We start from the raw sequence: 16,746 nt of genomic DNA on the forward strand, positions 1-16,746 counted from the left end.
GCTCCTCAGTGCCGCTTGGCTCGCTCTAACGAACTTGCTCGCCCACACACGACCGTTCGTGCCGGCCGGACCGCGACCCGCGCGGGCCCCTCCGTCACCGCCCTACGGCGGTCGCGGAGTCCGACGGGAGGCGGCCGGGAGCCGGGAGCCGCGCCCTCCGCGGCCGGGGGCGGTCATGGCTGCCCGGGGGGCGGCCACCGCGGCCGGGGCGGGGAGCGGGCGGGAGGCGGGCCTGGCACGGCGGGGGGCGGCGGGCGCTGCGCACAGCCCGGGTCCCCTCTGCGAAGGGCGGAAGGCCGGAGGGCGGCAGCGCCATGCCCGGCCCGGCAGCGCCGGGGCCCGGCCCCGACCCGGAGGAGAGCTACGATTTCCTCTTCAAGCTGGTGCTCATCGGGGACGCCAGCGTGGGCAAGACCTGCCTTGTGCAGCGCTTCAAGACCGGGGCCTTCGCGGAGCGCCAAGGCAGCACCATTGGCGTGGACTTCACCATGAAGAGCCTGGAGATCCAGGGCAAGCGGGTGAAGGTGAGCGCCAGTCCCGAGGCGGGCAGAGGGCTGCGGGTCGCCTCCCGGCCCGCCGCCGCGGAGCTCCGTGCCGGTGTGGAGCCTGGGCCCCGGCCCGCCTGCCGCCGTTCCTGGGGGACGGGCTGCTCGGCCCCGGGGCCGCCTTCCCGAACGGCTCCTACGGGCAAGGAGGGACCAAGCGCATCCGTAACCGCGTCCTGCTGCGGTGGGGGCAGCGGCGCGGCTGCGGGCCCTCCTCAGCCCCGCACGGACAGGGGTAAAAGCCCCGCTGCCGGCGGTGTGCCGTAACGCAGCACCCGTTTCCAGTGAGGCTTCTGGCCATGGTGTGTTTACGAGCCGGGAGGAACCTCCGCCGGACTGCAATGTTTCCAGGAAGGGACGTGGAACTGGCAGGGCTGGGGTAGCGGCTATTAGAGGAGGTGTCCCCGAAAGTGTAATTTACATAGTGCTTCTCAAACCAGAATAAATAACCCTAAATTTGACTAATGCTTTTCTCAGGATACAGAAAATCTGCTCATCGTTAGGGTTAGAATAAGGACGTCTGCCCAGTGCACTCAGACCCTCAGCAGCGCAGGCTCCAGAACAGTGTGCTCCACCAGCCAGGCAAGGCTTAAAGCACCCGCGGTTCGTAGGGGCGGCTGGGATCAGCCCGCTCCAGGGGGGAGCCGTACAGCTACTCTTCGTTATCTCAGCGGGACTGGAAACAACTTGGTGCAGTCACTGCCTGGGAAAGATCAGGCGATTGTAAAGCTTTTGGTGACGAAAATACGGTAATGGAATCTCCTACGTTGGAGATATTCAAGGCCCGCCTGGACAAGTTCCTGTCTAGGTTACCCTGCTCTTGCAGAGGGTTGGACTAGATGATCTTTTGAGGTCCCTTCCAACCCTTGGGATTCTGTGAATGGCAGTTGAATTTTGGCCTGTGTTTTCCCAAGTAGGTGTCAAAGTCCTCTGTTATCTTTTTCTTACAGATTAACTTTAGTGAGCAGAATATTAAGCACAGAAAATGGAAGAAATGAAGGCTCACATGTTTTAGGGAAGGAGGGGGATCAGAAGCTCCAGCCTAGCAAGGTGTTGATTTCCTTCGTGGTATTACCCCTTCTCCCATGTACAGCCTTGATGGGCCCCCAACAAAACCTGGGGACTTAGTAGTATTTTAGAGAAAACAAGTAAGAAAATGCAAGCTCTCAAGGCTTCCTTTTTCTTTGGGTTGTTCTCTGCTTCCACTTCAGAAAACCCTGGGGCTGCACAGATTGCAGAAGAGTATTTTAGGCATTACTTTAGGCAAATTAATCAGTGTGGCTGATTTACTTTACAGATATTTTTGTTAGCTGTTGAGTGAGGGACACAGCTAAAACATGAAAACATTTGCTTGGAGGGTTTTCTTTGGTCCCTTAGAGGTGTGGGTTGTGTGTGAAGTTTAAATTCCAGCCAGGCTTTTCTGGTTGGGTTGAGATTTGGAGCAGTGCAGCTAATCTGGGTAGGATTGTTGAGCATGCTATCAGAAATGGAAAATTAAAGAGGCATTTCGTTAGACTTTCGTGAGCTTCCTCATAAAGCAGCTGAGTAGTGGTGTACAGAAGAAGTCCCAAGGAACTTCTGATCACCACTTGCTCCACATCCCTAATGGTCTGGGCCTCATTTTCAGCCAGGCTAGGCAGAGTGTTACAACACAACTGAGTGTGAACTGGACGCTGTACTTAGAGGTGGAAACCTCGTAACATTTGTGTTAGTGTCCCTTTTAGTTTGAAACTTCAGGTGTTGTCATTATATTTGCATAATGTTGCTGAAACGTCTTGGGGCCCAGGGATTGGAAGTCTCAATTCCTTTGATGCCTTTTTGCTGGATAAGAAGCATGTTGGGGTACTAAAAGTTAAGGTTCTGCAAATAGCTTTTTTTTTTAAACTCAAGGTTTTGCTTGCATCTAAAAGCTGTATTCAGGTGTCTCAAACAGTGTTTTGTACGCTACTGCTTCATCAGCTACTAAAGCTGACTAAACTTCATCTATAGAGACGTAAGTGCTTGAGAAAGGAGCTGTTGATGGACAGTGCTGGTAACTGAACCTTTCTCTTTGGAAATGAACCAGTGAAGCGCTGGTACCGTAACCTCCCCAGTATATCCTGACTTGCAGAGATTTACCAGTTGCAGAGAGTAAGCTTGTCTGTGCCATCCAGTCTTGTTTCTGTTCTTGTTCTTTCTCTAAGATCTCCAGTTTTGTCCAGTGAGATATTGTCCAGTGGGATTATACAAACCAGTTCCCTCTGGGATGGGCTGTTGTGAGCTGTGGACACTTGGAGGCATTGGAGCTAACAGGAGCCAGGCAGGGATTTGGCAGATCTGAGACACTGGCTTCTAATGGAACTTCACAGTAAGGCTACCTGTGATGACCACCTTGATTTATATCCCAAGGGCAAATTCTGACCAGCGTATATGCAGAATTACCCCCCTCAGCTTTATGCAGTGTCTGCAGTCTATACTAGTTTAAAAAAGCTCTAGTGTATGCTGCTCAACAGGTTGGAATTATGGTGTACTGCTCTATCAAATACATGCTGCTCAGCTGGCTAAATCCTTGAGTGCAGGCTCTAGTTCCCAGAAGTTGTGGTTGTTGACTTAATGCATAGTGACTAATGTGCTGTTGTTAAAAGAATTACTCGTTCTATGAGTGATAGAAAGAATCTGGCAAACAGAACAAAAATGTGTTGTAACTGTTACATCACTGGAAGAAAAGATATTTATAAAATGGTGGAACTAAGATTTTACATAATGCTAGGCAAGAACATTCCTAAGTCCATAGATCGTCGTTGGCAATAACAGAATTCCTTTTCTTTTCCTGAATTACCTCCTGTGGACTGATAAGTTAATGGGGTATCTTTAATTTCTACTTTATACTGTCATTTTATAGTGGTTTTACATATACTGAGTACTTTTATCTTTGTGCCATAGTTTTTTCTCTGTCTTACTATGTCTTTCAGAAAGCAGCAGAAGGGAAGAACAATCGAAAACACATTCCTTTTATAACAAATACTTCTTTATGTATCATTGCAGTTTTTAATTTACAAGTTTTTCAGCCCATACGGTACCAAGATTCTTGGCTTTTATTCAGGCCTCGTGGCTGTAACTATATTCCTTTCAGACTAGCCCAAAACATAATGTGTCATTATCTGGCCAAATTGCAAGTAATATAACCCCATGATTTGTTAACTGTCATGTCTCCTGACTGTTGCATTTAATAATGTTCTAAACAAATACAAGTGAAGCTATTGGTTATTCTATGAAAGCAGTATTCTTTGAGATCCAGAGGAAAGCGTAGCTCTCTTCTCTGTCAACTACTTTGACACTCATAATGCTAGAGCAAACAGGAGTGCTGCATTCCCAGCAAAGAGGGGATTCCTCATTCTTGGACAATTTTGTAAGGGAACAGTTGAGTGGAGCAGTTTGTCCTAACTGTTCTGTGTATATCACTTTAAATAGAAATGCGTTGCCATACAGGTGTTAGTTTTATTGCTTTTGGCAAAAACTGTATGGCTTCAGTTACAAGATAGTTTCAGTAAGTCTTTTTAGGAGCAACTATTGTGATTTGCCAGTGTACAGAAATGTGTATAGGATTTAGACAGTCAGTAGGTTAAGAATCATTTAGCATGGTCTTTGCATACTCCATTTCGCTGCTGGAAAAATTTATGGAAGTTGCTGTATTTTGAAGAATTCCTAGCATAAAAGTGATGTTTCTGTCTTTGTAAAGTATCGGCTATAGGATGTACTTGGTTGTTATTAATGCTGCTTCACAAACAAAAGCACACCTGAACTCCCTTGATACTTTAGAAGAATCAGGAAAGTACTTAAATTACGTAGGAAGTAAGGGAGAGAGAAATGATTTAACATGTCTTGAGGCCATTTGTTAAGCATTAACCTTTGATAAACACTATGTTTATCAATGCAAGAAGAATCCACATCAAACCATTTGATAATACTTGTTTACTGTGCTCTTTGACCAACCTGCCACTCACCATTTTCAATGCTTTGTCTATTTCTATAGTTGAAACTCTGTTTTCTTTAAGCCACAGTGAAAAGCCTGGCTCAGTCTTGGTAAGTTCCTCACAAGTACTCAGCATGCCATGCGAAATAAGCCTGTTTCCCTCAGGCTCTTCTCATGGGGTGTGTACTCAGGTTACCTGACCATCTTGATGGGGCTCCACTGAACTTGCTCCAGTTCTTCAGTGTCTTTCTTGTAGCTGGGAAGGGAGCAAAACTGGACACTGTCTTTCAGCCAGAACCTTGTAAGTGCTGAATAAAGGGGAATAATCACCTCCCTCGATCTGCTAGCTTCAGTCCTGTCAGTACAGCTCAGCATGCTGCCAGGGCACACTGCTGGCTCCTCTTCAGCTTGCTGCCCACAAAGACCCCCAGGGCTTTTTCAGCACAGCTGCTTCCCAGCCACACAGACCCTAGCCTGCATCCTTGCAAGGAGTGAATGACATGTACTCCTTCCCAACGGGAAAAGATGAAAAAGCAGATATGAAAAGATGTTCAAGACTTTGTCTAATGTACTTAACAGAAAGCTCCAATTCTATGGTGATTAAATGGAGTCATGAAAAGTCTTACAGGAGTTAATAGCTGGTTTAGGATTTTGCTATGCAGTACCAGTCAGCGCTAAGGGCTGTGCTGTCCAAAAAATTCAAACCTAAATCAGATCAAACTAACCAGCTTTAGTAAGTAAATGGGCATTCAAGAGTGAAACAATTAGCACAAGAAAGGTGGCTCCTTGTCTTTGTTCACTTAGGGTATTCTGTCATATTCCTTCTGAACAATGGCTGTTTATTCTGTTCTTTATTCTGTCTTCATTTGTTACTAGAGGGGTCCCCCCATCTCTTATTTCATATGTGGTTTTTCTTAGTACCCTCAGGTAAAGCTTACACGATTCTCCAGCAATCCCAACATCTGTCTTTCTTACACCAAAATTGTTGCTAAAGTAATCACAAACTCAGGAATGGCTTCAGTAGGTTACTGAGTGACAGACATTGCTTTCATCACATAGTTTACAAAGCCAGAGCACTTAAATCAAGGAAATAAATTAAGAACTTCATGTCATATACTGGATGATGATACACAATATGGAAGATGATACACAACACGGAAGAATCCTATCTCTTGTTGTAATTTTGAATTTAACATCTAACTTATATTGAGGGGCTTTTAAATAAGAAATACTAAGACTAAATTGTTTTCCAAAGAATTTACAATTGTTATTTCTTGTCCAGAGTTACCGACTTGTAAATACAACAAATTACACCTTGTAAGTTCAACACAGATACTATATACACTTTTTTTAGATAATCTGGTTCCTAAGACTTGCATACTCTGTGTGTTTCTGTTCTTAATGATTTAAAATAAACCAGTTATTAAAACTTCAACCACCATGATAGGACAAGCTTCTAAGCTTTCAAATTGTAAGGAATGAGTTGTTACTAGCCCTCCAGAAAGCACAAGTGTTAGTTTCAGTACAGGGAGAGGGCAAGGATGTACAGCTGGGATGGCAGGTCTTTGATGACAGTGTTGTCTTAGTTTGGCTTAAGCGAGTCATTAAACCATGGCTATATTTGACTGACTTCCTCTGAAACAAAGAGTGAGCCCTTGCCTCGTTCCTTCTGCCAGCAGAAGTGGTGGGAACGGTGACAAGCAGGTATGTCAGTTGATACAGAATTGTAGAATAGTTTGGGTTGCAAAGGACCTTAAGATCATCAAGTTCCAACCCCCCTGCCATAGGCAGGGACACCTCACACTAAACCATCTCACCCAAGGCTCTGTCCAACCTGGCCTTGAACACTGCCAGGGATGGAGCATTCAGAGTTTCCTTGGGCAACCCATTCCAGTGCCTCACCACCGTTACAATAAAGAACTTCTTCCTTATATCCAATCTAAACTTCCCCTGTTTAAGTTTGAACCTGTTACCCCTTGTCCTATCATTACAGTCCTTAATGAAAAGTCCCTCCCCAGCATCCCTATAGCCCCCTTCAGATACTGGAAGGCTGCTATGAGGTCTCCACGAAGCCTTCTCTTCGGGCTGAACAGCCCCAACTTTCTCAGCCTATCTTCATACAGGAGGTGCTCCAGTCCCTGATCATCCTCGTGGCCTCCTCTGGACTTGTTCCAACAGTTCCATGTCCTTTTTATGTTGAGGACACCAGAACTGCACACAATGCTCCAGGTGAGGTCTCACGAGAGCAGAGCAGAGGGGCAGGATCACCTCCTTCAACCTGCTGGTCACGCTCCTTTTGATGCAGCCCAGGATACGGTTGCTTTCTGGGCTGCGAGCACACACTGAAGCCGGCTCATGTTCATTTTCTCATCGACCAACACCCCTAAGTCCTTCTCTGCAGGGCTGCTCTGAATCTCTTCTCTGCCCAACCTGTAGCTGTGCCTGGGATTGCTCTGACCCAGGTGCAGGACCTTGCACTTGTCATGGTTAAACTCCATAAGGTGTCAAGGTCCCTCTGGATGGCATTCCTTCCCTCCAGGGTATCAACCGAACCACACAGCTCGGTGTCATCAGCAAACTTGCTGAGGGCGCACTCAATCCCACTGTCCATGTCAGCGACAAAGATGTTGAACAAGACCGGTCCCAACACCGATCCCTGAGGGACACCACTCGTTACTGGTCTCCAGCCGGACATTGAGCCATTGACCACAACTCTTTGTGTGTGGCCATCCAGCCAGTTCTTTATCCACCCAGTGGTCCATCCATCAAATTGATGTCTCTCCAACTTAGAGACAAGGATGTCGTGTGGGACAGTGTCGAACGCTTTACACAAGTCCAGGCAGATGACATCAACTGCTCTACCCCTGTCCATCAGTTCTGTAGCCCCATCATAGAAGGCCACCAAATTGGTCAGGCAGGATTTCCCCTTAGTGAAGCCCTGCTGGCTGTCACCAAGCACCTCCTTGTTTTTCATGTGCCTTAGCATGGCATCCAGGAGAATCTGCTCCACGATCCTGTCAGGCACAGAGGTGAGACTGACTGATCTGTAGTTCCCTGGGGCATCCATTTTCCCCTTCTTGAAAATGGGGGTTGTATTTCCCTTTTTTCCAGTCATGGGGAACTTCCCCTGACTGCCACGATTTTTCAAATACGATGGCCAGTGGCTTAGCAACTTCATTCACCAGCTCCTTCAGGACCCGCAGATGGATTTCATCAGGTCCCATGGACTTGTGCACATTCAGGTTCTTAAGATGGTCTCGAACCACATCCTCTTCTACAGTGGACCTAAGGTCTTCATTCGTATGTATGTTTGCAAAGAAAACGTCTTATAGGTCTAATACATAGAGTAGTCTCAGCAATGACAGCAAAACCACAACAAACTGAAGATCATGTCAAAAGTTAAATGATTCGAAAGAGGAGTGGGGAACTTAAATACCTGAGAAAAAGAACTTACCTGAAGGATGAGGGCTTGAGGAAGACTGCCTTTGGAGCTCCTGAGAAGGTCAAACCTGTGGTCTCTGTTGTTCCCAGCAGCACACAGAGAGCTTCAGCAACTTTGTACATGCAGTCCTGTGGACAGACATGCTTGAACCTGTCCACACTTGACAGATGCTTGAGTAAAAAATGGGGGCAGGTGCCGTGAGATCTTGCTGATGACATTTTGAGGTTGCTCTATCGCCACTGAACGGCTGTGGAAACTGTGGAGGATCTCAGAAAGGGAAATACCATACTCATCTTCAGAAAGGACAAGAAACCCTGGGAACTACAGGCTAATCAGAATTATGTTGCTCCCTGTGAAAATCATAGATTCAGGAAGAATTAAGCTTTGAAACCACTTGAGGCAGGCAATTGCCTTTGTCCCCTCGCAAAATCCGTCCCAACCTCAATGATTCTGAGATTCTATGGAATATACTTCTATAGAGGTTTCAAAATGCAGTGTACAGCCCAAGCCTGGCCTGCTCAGTCACTGTGCAAGTAAATCACTTTTATTTACACCGTGTGAGAAGTGTAAGCTGTAACATTTTTTTCTTTTTTAATTTAAAATGTTTATGATCCTTCTGTCTGCAAAGAATCTCTCAGACCTCTCCCAAGTGTTGGGTAATCGTCATTAGCCTTGTTTTGCACTTGACCTAATCAAGGATTGAGATTTAAAACTACGTAATGAACACAAAGGTCTGGTGGGAGGCTTGAGTACAGAGAACATCATACATAAACCTGCCATGAACTTCCTTGTCCCTGGTATTAGTGTGTTGACTGTTCTAAGCCATTATCTGCCCTGTTAATAATCACTGCTTTGTGGTTTTTGGTTTTCTGAGGCTGTTACAGTCCCGTCTCCTTCTCTGAGAAAACTCTTACTAGGACTGAGAAGTACTTTCTCATTGGGTTGATTCCTTTTAAGCTGTACATATACAGTTTGGGATCTAAATGCCTTACCATCAGTTAGCTTAGCACAGGAAAGTGATTTGATCAATACAGCCTTTTTCCAAAGTGAAAGTTGCTGCTCAAAGATGCAGCAGAGTCAGAAGATAAAAACAAAATACTAATGTGCAAAAGAAAGAAATGGAAAAATTATTCCATATTATTGAGTACAAAATATCACTGCCACACATTGTGTGAAGTTATCAGCTGTTTAAAATGACGAGGTTCAGAGAGAGGAGAAAAACTAAGTAACAGGTCCACAATATGGGAAGATTGAAAACCCCACAAGTATTTGCTCTGTCCTGCCTCAGTCAAGAGGAGGTGCAGAATATAAGGGATGGCACAAAAAGGCAAGCAGTGGTGTCTCATTTGTCACTTGGGGATAGAGAAGTGAAAGTGTAACAGAAGGACAGAAAATATAAGATTTCTCAAAGGAAATTCTTTGGTTTAATTGCCACTATACTGAAGCCAAGAGCTTTGAAAGATTCAAAAAGGATTAGAGACTTATATGGAGGATGAGAACATCCACAGTTACTTTAGATTAGAAGCTCCTGGAATATAAGCTGTCATGTTCCAGGACATTACACAACCTATAAAACAAGAGGACTTAGAAAGACATTTTCCTTGTAAGCAGGATATTGTGTTTGTCCACTCTGAGTAATTTGGCTGCTTCTTCTGGAACATCTAGTACTGGAAACTCAAACCCTGGTACTAAACTCACAGTTTTTATGCTGCTGGATTTAGGCAAAAGTATGCAAGTTAAGCATTTCTTCTTCCTGCCCAGATGTAATGTCTGTTTTACCACCTAAATAAAGGACAGCTGCCTAGCTGACTAGATCTTTGACTGACTGTATTGAAACCAGAAATTGCTGGCATTTCTTCTATATGTTTTATGTATTCTATATATATTCCTTCAGTTATCTCATATGTACTTACCAAACAGCATCAGGGCTCTTGGGTGACCACCACATCCTGCTCCAGTTGTTACTGCCCCAGTAGCAGAACTGGCAAGCCTATATCAGTACCACAGACACGATGCTAGTGAAAACCCTTCTGTAGTTTCAGTGACACACCTGATGAGGAACTGGAATGGCTTGGCTATGGGCTAATGTCTTGTTTTGATAACTCTGCCAGAGAAGGTTATAGAGGGGTAGGCTGGACACACAAGTGATAGTTTCCATGATCTGCCACAGAAGGATGCATCAGAGCTCACCTGCAGGATCCCAGAGTGTCTCAGTTGATCCAAACTCTGAGCAGCCAAGTGCAAAAACACTCTCTGGTATGTATTATTATCCTTGAATCATGAACAAAGGACTAGAAAGATGTGATGCCAGAATATATTACATATAAGGGAGCTTTTTAACAAGGTTATTGAATCAAATCCTATCTTTTGCTGAGGAAAGATTGCTAGCCAGCATCTCACTGTGTGCTTTGCTTTATTCAGTTGCAGATCTGGGACACAGCTGGCCAGGAGAGATTCCGCACTATCACACAGAGTTACTACCGTAGCGCCAATGGAGCAATCCTGGCCTATGACATCAGCAAGAGAGGCTCCTTCCTGTCCATTCCTCGCTGGATCGAGGATGTGAGGAAGTATGCTGGTTCCAACATAGTACAGCTGCTGATCGGTGAGTAAAAAGTATTAGTACCAAGTGCTACAGGTTACCATACAATGTTTCTATACCTGTTTCTATACCTGTTTAAGATGGTTAGTTTTATTTTTGAATTAAGATGTGTGTATTAGATCCCATAGGAAATTTTTCCTGTTTTTTTTCATTAGAAAGTGCTGATTTATCAAACCAGAAATGTTTTGCTTCTATTAACTTCTGTTAAGAAGTAGGCAGCTTTCTATCAGAAGCCAGCTTTGAACCCTCTGATTCTCCCTTAATGGTGAACTGGGCATGCAAGATTTGCAGGTTCTGAGGCACAGCTGCTGGGAGCTATCCTCATGGTAAGGATCATGAGGTTTCCAGGGATCAGAGAGCCTCCATCATATCAAGCCAACACGTTCTGGCAAATTGGAACACCCACCAACTTCAGCAAATGGGAAATTTCAGAAGGACTCTGGGGCATTCAGGGTTTGTCAGTTCTGTGCTTCCCAGACCCAATGTTTCTGACTCAGATACAGCTCTTGCGGCTTGGAAACCCGCTAATAGAACATCAGCACTGTCCCAGATTTCCCTAGGTACAGGCTGCTGCTGTTTTCACAAAATGCTTTTAACTTCCAATTCTAGTTCATTTTTCTTCTCTTAAGATGTACAGCCCCCACTCTTCAGCTACTGACTTCTTCTGTTCTCTGTCCGAGTCATACAGGAACAGAGGCTGGAGGGGGCTGAGGAGGTTATCCAGTCCAGCTCCTGCTGACAGCAGGGCTGATGGCAGGTCGGAGAGGGCATGTTCATTCAAACTTTGAAAATCTCCAAGAATGGCAATTCTGCAGCTCTGGAAACCCGAGAACCTCCTGCTAAATACTGACTCTGACAGAAACATTATAAGTGGCTCTGTTGTTTCTTCTAGGAAACAAGTCTGACCTAAGTGACCTTCGAGAGGTTCAGCTGGAGGAAGCTCAGAGTCTGGCTGAACACTATGATAATATCATCTGTGCCATAGAGACCTCTGCGAAAGACTCCAGCAATGTGGAGGAGGCTTTTGTGAAGATGGCTACAGAGCTCATGATGAGGCATGGAGGCCCTATGTTCAGTGAGAAGAATACTGACAGCATCAAGCTTGACAGCAAAGACGTTGCAGAAGGCTGGGGGTGTGGTTGCTGATATGAGCTAGGTGATGTCCCTAACTTTACTGGAATTTAGATGGTGCTTCACCCTAATGCTGAGTAGCATGGTAGCCATATCCTCCTCCTCCTGTGAAACCAGCAGTTATGTAGAAGTTAGACACAATCCTGTTTGCTTTGGTTTCTTAGTTTTAAAAAGTGACTCTTGAGAGGCAGTCCTAAAAGTCAAACCCTCTGAAAAACGTTCCATCTCCACCATCTCCTTTTCTGTAACCTTCACCCGAGTTACAAAAGTGGAAGAAACAACTTGGAACTGGTCATGTGGGGTAGGGAGGCAGATGGTTGGGGAAGAGGCTGACACACACCCAGAGTTCTGAAGCATTTAGCACGGGACTGTTGGCAAAGGAGGTCACTTTTGGAATAGGCAGTCTTAACAGTGACTGTAAATCCTCAGCACTCCACCAAGGACCAGAAAGTGCCAGTGTCTTTGATAAAGGTATTTCAAGTGCTAGAATCCCCAGCATTTTGATTACAGGACCAGAAAGCAGTCACCATGCCCTAGGGCATGTGAATTGCTGATTCACACTGGGACAGGCCCAGGTGGGGAAGTCTTTTCTCAGGTTTTGTTAGAATTTTACCTTATCAAGTTAACAAAAAGCAAGATCAGCCTGAGCAGTATCACAGAAGTTGCGGTCAAACAGGACTGAACCAGTGTAGTTATTTTAAATACAGCCTTGAGAAGAGGGTAGACGCATTTCATTTGTTCTTGTTTGCACAGTGATAGCTCCCTTTTCCAAGTGGGTATCATTGAGTTTTTTCCCTCAGGTTTCTTAATTTCATTCCACAACTCAAGACCTGCGCCACTGGAAAGAGGAACTGGAGAAACCTTGAACTGACTGGTAGCCATGATCTCCTGCCATGTGGCTAATGGTCATTAACAGGGTTCATTCTAGTCATATATTTGACATAATGTTACCAGAGTGTTTATTGCTTAAGTGGTATAAGTGGATTTGATTTTTGCTTTGGATTCGGGTTTTGCTTTTTGGATGTTTTTAAACCATCTCTTTAAAAACAATCTTGGCATATAATGAGAAAGAAGACCTCTGAAGAGCTGAAAACTGCATGCATTGCAACTTCTTGGGTTTAAGAAACAGCACCTTTTCAAGTAATTCCCTCCCAACTTTGCACTCAGCTGCTTCCCTCTCCCTGTCAGAAATTACCGGTTCCTTTTCATTCCTTGAAAACACTCATCAGGAAGAATCTTTCACTGTTGATCAAAGGTCTACACTGTTAAGTTAAATAGATTTAGTAATACAACTCCATATAGTTGTCTTTCAGATTCAGCTCTGTATTACACATTGTAGGTGCAGGTGAAGTACTGATGGCAGCAGTCCTCTCTGGACTTACACTCTCCAGCACCTTACAAAAATGGACTTGCAAAGAGAGCAGAAGCAGGATTATTTTAACTCTGTGATTAAAGCAAAGGCGTTCAGAGTGACAAGTGATTTTTGCAGTCCTGATGCTTTAAAGGAGCTTGTTTTCAGAAAGCACGCATTTAAGGTGAAGTCACATCCTGTTGGAAAATCTTGATCAAAGCGGACCTGGATTGGTTTGCTACTAGAGCTACACTAGTTTTTAGCCATTTAACATATCCAGTATCATGAAAATCAGGAAGTTTTAAGAAAGGGCTAATGGATCAATGGGCTAATTTCAATACTGTTCATCCTGCAACAGAAAATATGAAACCATTCTTTGGTCTTTTTTGGGTTTTTAAACTCTGAGGTAGCCAATTGAGGCATAACGTATGCTTTATAGCCTTCTTGCTTCTAATCTAAGGCGTTAGTTTTCAAGTTTTATAGTTGTGAGATTGAAAGGGCCTTAAATTTTTCAATTAGTATAGTTTTCACAATTGTAATGTTTTATACAGAAGGGCAGGTTGAGCTGCAGTACTTAGGAGTATTTTTGATAGTTTTCCAAGACATTCCAAGCTCTCCTACATCCAAAGACCACAGGCAGGAAGTGTCCAGCAGTAGCTAGACACTGAAAATGGGAATTACCCATACTCTGGATTTGTTAGTGATTAGCAAACCCTGTATTCTGCTCCTGAAGACAGTCCAAGCTAAAACTCAGTCCTGATGAATGCTTTTCTTCCTGGTTAGTTGGTCCTGAAGATCCAGGATACTAGCAAGCATTTGACTTTGTCATGCCATATTCTAGTTTACATCTGTAGGTAACAGTCCTGCAGGTCAGCATGCTTGAACATAGACCCTCAGATAAGCTCAGCCTCCCACTGTTTGCAGGATTAGTGCCAAATTATTTAAGCCATGCTGATAAAGATTCACATGCATTGAAGAACGGTACTGCTAGTAAGATTGAAATTAGTAGTTTACATAGTAACTCATTTTACAACTGGAACAAGATGCAAAATGAACATAAATCCTGCTTGCAATGCAGTCAGTGAATGTGCATTTATAATAGATAGAGAACTGAGGAACTGTTGATCCATTTCCTTAGTTTTCAGGTTTGTTTAGTAGACAAGTAGAATTAGACCAAGTGCTGTAATTTTCCTTACCATTTGCCCCCATATATTCCTTAAGGTAGTCTTGAAGGCTGAGACTCTGTCTACATGTTAGTCTGTTCCAGTCAGAAAACATAAGATACAGCATCAGTGATTTGTTTGCTGTATTTCTGAGTGAATGCACCAATTCAGATCAGGTTTCATTTTGTTGTAGAAAACTATGACTATGGCTTTAAGTCAGCTTTGTCTTCTAACTCTTGGCTCTTCTATGTTGTAACAAGTGCAATACAAGTTTGCATGCCCTGCCTAACGGAACACAAGGGAACAAAGAAACAGCCTGAAGACTTGGTTTATTTTTTCAGGTTAGCAGCAGTTATGAATGACAGTGCTTTGGCTGTCAGTAGTAAAAAGCTTATTTCAATTACCAAAGCCTTACAATACTCACTAGGCTGATAGCTTCTTGGCCAGAAATAAATTAGTAAATGCGACTTGGAGCTTTTCACTGTCCTTCTGAAGACTTCTATTAAATGTGTAATTCAAGTGTTAGGAAGATAGTCCTGTTGGTTTAATTCCGTTAATCCTCTTGAAACCAAAAGTATACCTGGGTGAGGAGAGAGAGTAGCAATAAACCTGGGATTTAGGGGTAAAAACCTCTCTTTGAAACCTTAGGGTACAAGTGCACGCTGCCATACAGCGAGTGAATAATTCAGGAGTGCATGAGCAGAGTTCACAGCATCAACATTTGCCAAGAAACCTGGTTACTGGCAGTTGAATATTAACAAGACTAGGTTGCAGTAATTGCTTTCAAGCAGATCTCCTTGGCTGACCATGTATTTGCATTAGTATTTATCATTTATTTTTGGCAATGCCCAAAGTGTGCAAAATATTGCAAAGACACAGAAGGGGACATTATTCCCCGCCTTGTAACTCTTAGGAGTGGAACGCAGAGGCAAATACTGAACTGAAATAATCAGCAGAATGTGGTTCCCAGGAGTGTTCTGCATTGTTATCCTCTGGACTGATTTTGATTTAAACTAATCTTATCTGCAGTTACTCATCCAGTCCATCACCAAGGATGGAACTTGCACACATATTTAGAGTTATGTAAATATAACACCAAAGAAACCTCAGCCTAGAAACCTGCTAACATTTACTTCGCAAAACAAAATGAACAGAACCTAAGTCCTAATGATTTTATCACTTTCTCAGCAGTGGAAAGCAGGTCCCTTTTACAGGGGGTAGAACTACAAAACTAAATTAAGCCCAGATAATGCCCATAGATTTCTAAGAACTTAATGAAAATGAGAGCTCATGGGCAGTCTTTTCTTTGCCTTTAAAGATCATATTTATTTGAAGAATAGAGCTGACCATTACACGCACTATACCTGTGTTGCTGCAGTAGTACTTTACAGTATGTATACACACACAGTAACACCCTTAAGTAACATTAAAGCCTTTCTGTCACCTACCCCAGTATACCCTGTCCCATTAAGATTTACACCTGTGTTATTGAATCTCAGAGCCCCAGCCTGTTGACCGTTTGAATGTCTTTTGCCATTTCATGCCAATCCTGAGGGATCTGGGAGGTAGCATTATTAGTTTCTCTTCATGGGATTGTTTTACTCAAATAATGAAAGTCTCTTTAAATCAATATTAATTTGTGTGTTACTTCATGGATAGAAATGGCTTTATCTTTACCTGTCCTGCTTCCAAAACATTTATATGTTAACAGAGCACTGAATTTTACCCTCTTGCATTATTTTGGGTAAACAGTGTGCTGGAGGAAAATGAAGTGAGAACAGTAACTGCTTTGTGAAACTGAAAAATAAAGTTACTCTCCTTTTGGTATCTTCCAGCCTTGGAGGGTGTTCAGTTTAACCCCTGTCCCTCAATCTCTATGGAAACTTCCCAGAAGTAAACCAAGTTACAGGTAGAGTGTGCAACCAGTGAACAGGGAAAATCCAAAGAAATAGGAGCTCTTTTGTAGAGAGGTAGCTCCCAGGTGACTCACTTTATGCCAGCAGCTGATGATGACCATGTAGCTGTATTCCTGCCCTTGTGCTACAGGAAGTGTTAAAGAGCAACAGATCCAAGGGCATGCAGGTATAGTTCATGGTAAAAGTGAACTGAAGCCCAAAGTTTAGCGTAATTAAGTGGTTAGGGTGATCAGCCTTTCTCAAATGATATTAGAATGTTTTATCAGCTAAAAGGCATTCTAGGTTCACAAATTGGGCCATAAAAGATGTCACATTGTTACTGTAGATCAATGGTTACAGTTGCATGAAGTCACAAAGCAGAGTCCATGCTGATCAGGCTGTTCTCAGATCTGACAGCTCTTTTCCATGCTATGAGTAAATACTGCCTCCGTTTTATTTTTATAGTATTTTTGGTGCTGAACATTCCATTGAGATTTGAGTTGGAGACCCAGCCTTCTGGGTATCTTAGTTTTTACTGGCCAGGTAACGTTAGATTTGTTTTAACCCGATTGAATTAGGTTATAGAACTGTTCAAAGCAGCAAAAAAAATCTCAGATGGAAGCATTTAATTGCAATCCCCACTGCTTACTTTAGGAAAAAAACCT

The 16,746-nt window shown here is 43.7% G+C and overlaps 1 protein-coding gene across 1 annotated transcript; it reads left to right on the forward strand.

Annotated features, from left to right (window-relative positions):
• Positions 1-245: 245 nt before the first annotated feature.
• Positions 246-16,020, forward strand: RAB43 (RAB43, member RAS oncogene family). Its single transcript, XM_057404222.1, has 3 exons — positions 246-524; positions 10,361-10,544; positions 11,434-16,020. Exons 1-3 carry the CDS (start codon positions 315-317, stop codon positions 11,685-11,687), a joined length of 648 nt encoding a protein of 215 aa, XP_057260205.1. The 5' UTR covers positions 246-314; the 3' UTR covers positions 11,688-16,020.
• The last annotated feature ends 726 nt before the right edge of the window (positions 16,021-16,746 follow it).

The sequence above is a fragment of the Pezoporus wallicus genome, unplaced genomic scaffold (genome assembly GCF_028554395.1).
Source record: "Pezoporus wallicus isolate ANWC-B61680 ecotype Strahan unplaced genomic scaffold, APGP_CSIRO_Pwel_v1 contig_5935, whole genome shotgun sequence".
Classification (NCBI taxonomy): domain Eukaryota; kingdom Metazoa; phylum Chordata; class Aves; order Psittaciformes; family Psittacidae; genus Pezoporus; species Pezoporus wallicus.